Source organism: Palaemon carinicauda, chromosome 17 (genome assembly GCF_036898095.1).
Source record: "Palaemon carinicauda isolate YSFRI2023 chromosome 17, ASM3689809v2, whole genome shotgun sequence".
Classification (NCBI taxonomy): domain Eukaryota; kingdom Metazoa; phylum Arthropoda; class Malacostraca; order Decapoda; family Palaemonidae; genus Palaemon; species Palaemon carinicauda.
Window position 1 is genome coordinate 17,287,954 of NC_090741.1, and position 5,000 is coordinate 17,292,953.

The window sequence follows — 5,000 nt, forward strand, 5'->3', positions numbered from 1 at the left end:
GGAAGTGATAGTGATAGTAGTAATAGTGATGGTGATATTGAAGATAAGGGAATTAGGCATAGTAAGGATGAACAGAAAGGTGAGAGGAAAGATGAAAGGAAAGGTAAAAGTGATGTGAAGAAAGGGAAGAAAAAGTATCAGGCTGATAGCAAGGACGATCGTGAATGGGTGAAAGTGGTAAGTAAGAAAAAGGGTAAGGAAGGAATGGTTAAGGATAGGACTTTAAGTGTGGAAGTGGATTCATTGTATTCAAATGAGGAAGAAGGTAACAAGGGAGTAGACAGTGATGATAGCAGTGAGAATGAACGTGATGTGTGTAAGACTGTGTTTATGAGAGAGGTACCTCGGTGTGAAAGGTTCAATGAGCATAGCAGTAGGGATGTATATGATTTTTTCAAGGAGTATGAGAGGTATTGTCAGGATAAGTATGGTGATAGTAAAAGAGTTTGGGCTAGGGAGTTAGGAGAATATTTTACTGGGTATTTGTTGACGATGTATGGAGTAATAATGAGTGTAGGGGACGTTGATTATGAAAGTGTGAAAAAGAGAATAATTGAGCAGGTAAAACGTATGAAAGGGAGTGTTAAGTATAAGCGTAAGAATGATTTTGATGAAGCACGGATGAATGCAAGAGAAGCGATATCGATGTATGTATGTAGGTTGGAAACTTTAGCTAGGAAGAAGTATGGGGATGAAGGTATAAATGAGAATAAGGAGTTAATGAGGAAGTTTTTGGCAACAGTACCTGAGAATGTGTGTGAATTCATTAATTTAAAACGCAAAGAGAAAATGAGGTGGACGCAAGAGAGATTGACATGGGATGATATACTAGAGATAGTTGAGGATTATGAGTTAGATAGGTGCATGAAAGAAAGTAAATCTGTGAGTGTAAGAACTGGAATGGAAGAAAGTGTAATAGAATTTGGTAGTTATAAGGATGCAATTATGAGAGGACCGATGAGGGTAGCGGATAGTATAGTAGATAGGAGTGTTAGGGCGAGTAATGTGGGAATACCTGTAAGGACAAATGAAGGGTTTAGGCAAGGGAATCAGGTTTGGAGGGATAGGAGTGCTAGTGCGCCGCAAGGTAGGTCAGGTAGTTGTATCCGTGAAGAGAAGTGTTATAGATGTGGGAAAGTAGGACATAAGAAGAATGAATGTAGATGGGCTCTAGGTGCTTGTTTTGGATGTGGTGAGGTAGGGCATAGAATTAGTGAGTGCAAGAAAGAGAAATAGGTTAAGTGTTTTCGGTGTGGTATGATTGGGCATGTGGCGAGTGGATGTCGTAGTAATCGTATGAATGTGATTTGTGGTAATTGTGGTAAGGATGGTCATTATGCTAGAATGTGCAAGGAGCCGCGGGGTAAGTGTACTGAATGTGGTGCAGATGGGCATGTAGCTAGAGTATGTAGGAAGAAGGGAGTAAGTCAGCCAGGATGTTCGGGAAACTAGAGTGTAAGAGGGTTCAGCTGGGTGAGTCCTCCTGTGTGTGTGGAAGGAATAGGATTAATGTTTGTGAGAATGGGATGAGTAATTGGTTGGAAATGAGCAAGTATGAACCTAGTATGCATGGGAAGTTAGGGCTGGAAAATAAACAATTAGTGTTAGTTGAATATATGAAAAAGAGGCGTTTGAAAGTTTTAAGTGAGGATAAAGTGCAAGGGAAATTTATAGGTATAGGTAAGAATACGAATAAGTATGAGAAGGGTGTAAATGTACAAGTGATTGTGGAGGATAAATGTATTAATACAGATGAAACGTGGCTGAGTATGAATGATACTTATAGTGTGTGTGGCTTTTCGTTAAATGATGTAAAAGAAAAAATGAATAACGCAAGAATGAGAGACAGGAGAATGATAAGTAGCATGAATGAATCTTTTGCTAAAGTTGAGAATGTTTTTGATGAAATGGAGGAACTGTTTACAGAAATGAGTGTAATTATAGGGCTAAACGAGAACGAGGTAGATGGGATTGTACATGATATATTAGATGATAGGGATTTAGATAAGAATAGTGTTAATGTAGCGAATGATTGTGATAAGGAAGAAGTGAATGAGAGAGTATATGGGGGCCCAGTTACTAGGAGTAGAGGTCCCGTTCCCGACTGCGACTGGGTTATGAAAAAAGTAATGTAAGTGTTGTGTGAGAAGGATTTGGCAAAGTAAGGGGGGGAGGAATGTGGAGGATTTATTTTTGTTTTATTTCTATTTTTTGTTTTTGCCAAATCCTGTGTGTGTGAGAGAGAGAGAGAGAGAGAGAGAGAGAGAGAGAGAGAGAGAGAGAGAGAGAGAGCGAGAGAGAGAGATTGTGTCAGCGAGCGAAAGTAGTTAGGTTAACGATCGTTTGTGGTGAGAAAGACTGTTGGTTTAAATGAGATTGTTTGTTTACATTTTTCAGTTAGGTTATGACAGTGGTGAATGTTTCGGAGCGAATGCTTTTTTTGATTGACTGCTGATAGAGGCGGTTGTGTGTGTGATTGCTGGATTTACTATTATTCTTTATTACCAGCAAGGAAGTGATTATTTATATTCTGAGTAAGTACAGTTTTGTTTATCTTTGCTTGTCGTGATTGTGAATGATAGGAACAATTTATTATTTATCTTTGATTATAGTGCGATAGTTCAGTTAGTTAGGAGTGTTCATACGTGTTTTTCTTTTTCATTTTGGCAGGCCGTGATTCCTCCTTTGGAGAGACTCGAGTTTTGAAAGTGGATTATTGTTGATGACCTGGCCTGTATAAGATTTTTTTGGACTGTTTTATTGGATTGCTGAACTGTTGATGACCTAGGCCTGCGAATTGAGATTGCTGATAATGATGATGTTTATGATGATGATGATTATGATTAGAACGACCACCCCAATCACTGAGGCAGTTATGGCAAATTGCCACCCAGCGGACTGTTGATCTGAGCTGTGTTAGTGTGTACTGTGCCGTAAAGACAGTTCTGCTTTTTGTGAACGAGTGTTGGTCTCGTAAGATTATATATATACACATCTATTTTTGGTGTTGGTGGTGTGCGGTTAATGTTAAGTTTTTGATAGTTTTTTTTGGTTTATATGATTGGTGTTTTGGTTATTATATATATAGTATTAAGTTTTGATTAGTTTTAAATGTTTATTTGATTGCGGATAGTTTATGATTTATTTTAGTTCAAGAAATATAGTTTTAAGGATATGTTTTGTTTAAATTTTTCCTTCTGTCCAAGAGTCCAGTTGATAAAGTAAGGGGAAAGTTTGTGTTGTGGGACCATTGTCAGTAGGTGTGATTCAGGTGTGGGGCTTGTTCTTGCAACATCCCGCCACAGGGTGATAAATGCAGAGGATTTCTTACAACGCTATAAAATAGTGATATAAGAAATAGCTTGTGACAATAGAAATGATGAAACACCTGAGCTGATACCAAAAATAACGGAAGGAGAAGCAAGAAAACTATTAAAAGGAATGTAGAGGCAAGCAGAAAAAGATGCTTAAAAATTGATTTAATATTATATGGAGGAGATTTCATATAAGTAGAACTTGCTGAACTTCACCCAAAATGTCTGCAAGAATGCTCTATACCTACAGCTTGAGAAAACTTTATCATTATACTAAATCAGAAAAGGGAGACACAAAAGACATGAAAAATTATCACTTAGTAAGTTTATTCACAGTTATAAATAAAATATTTAACAAGATCATATTATTTCGAATACAAAGACAGCTACACTTCAATCAACCAAGATAGCAGGCAAGGTTTTAAAAGCGGTGTACTGGATATCAGACATTATCCATGCAATCAACCAGCAATTGGGAAAATAAAAAAAGTATAAAAAACCACCTAACTACTAACTACAATTCAGTCTCGTACCAGGGAATTTTCCACGACTTGCCGGCCCACCAGGTGACACAATTGATAACTTTTTTAATTAGAATTACCCTTAATGAGTCAAAATGGGTGAAAATCACAGCAATATCATGCTCATATATAAAATTTATCTCATACAGGGATCGAACCCTAGCCCCTTCAAAATGAAATGCCAGGTCGCTTCCAACCACAGCCCCAAGAGGCTCAGAAGAAGTTGAAATCTAACTCCTAACAGCAATTCAGGATTTACCTGGCGATACATCCGTCTCTTACCAAGGAGTTTTTCCCCGACTTCCCGGTCAACCAGGCGACCCAAATGATAGATTTTTTAATTAGAATTACTCCTAATGAGCCAATAAGGATAAAAATAAACACAATATCGTGCTCAAATAGAAATGAATTTCTATCTCATACTGGAATCGAACCCTAACCCTTTCAAATGAAAAACCATGACACTTCCAACCAACTCACCAGAGGCATAAAAGTCAGAACCTAACTGCTAACTGCAATTCACAATTACCTGGCGAGACATCAGTCTCTTGCCAGGGAGTTTTCCCCCCGACTTCCCGGTCAACCAGGTGACACAATTGATAGATTTTTAAAGAAGAATTACTCCTAATGAGTCAATATGGATGAAAATAAACACAATATCGTGCTCAAGTAGAAATAAATTTCTATCTCATACTGGAATCGAACCCTAACCCGTTCAAATGAAAGTCCAAGTCACTTCCAACCATGCCACCAGAGGCTCAAAAGAAGTTGGATCCTAACTGCTAACTGTAATTCAAGATTGCCTGGTGAGAAATCAGTCTCTCACCAGCGAGTTTCCTCGACTTCCTAGCCGACCAGGTGACACAATTGATAGTTTTTTAATTAAAATTACTCCAAATGAATCAAAATGGATGAAAATCCAAACAATATCGACCTCAAATAGAAAATTTATCTCATACAGGGATCGAACCCTGGCCCCTTCAAATGAAAGGCCAGATCGCTTCAATTATGCCACCAGAGGCTCAAAAGAAGTTGGAAACCTAACTGCAAACTGCAATTCAGGATTTGTCTAGAAAAAATTCAGTCTCTTACCAGAAAGTTTTCCCCGACTTCCCGAGCACCAGGAGACACAATTGATAGCTTATTTAATTAGAATTATCCCTAA

The 5,000-nt window shown here is 38.0% G+C and overlaps 1 protein-coding gene across 1 annotated transcript in view; it reads left to right on the top strand.

Annotated features, from left to right (window-relative positions):
• The window catches only part of LOC137656007 (uncharacterized protein PF3D7_1120000-like), a 2,864-nt gene extending 1,275 nt beyond the window's left edge, over nucleotides 1-1,589 (top strand). Inside the window, exon 2 of the mRNA XM_068390197.1 lies at nucleotides 1-1,589. This exon is cut by the window's left edge and continues 1,064 nt beyond it. Coding sequence (XP_068246298.1) covers nucleotides 1-1,236 — 1,236 coding nt within the window. The 3' untranslated portion in view covers nucleotides 1,237-1,589.
• The last annotated feature ends 3,411 nt before the right edge of the window (nucleotides 1,590-5,000 follow it).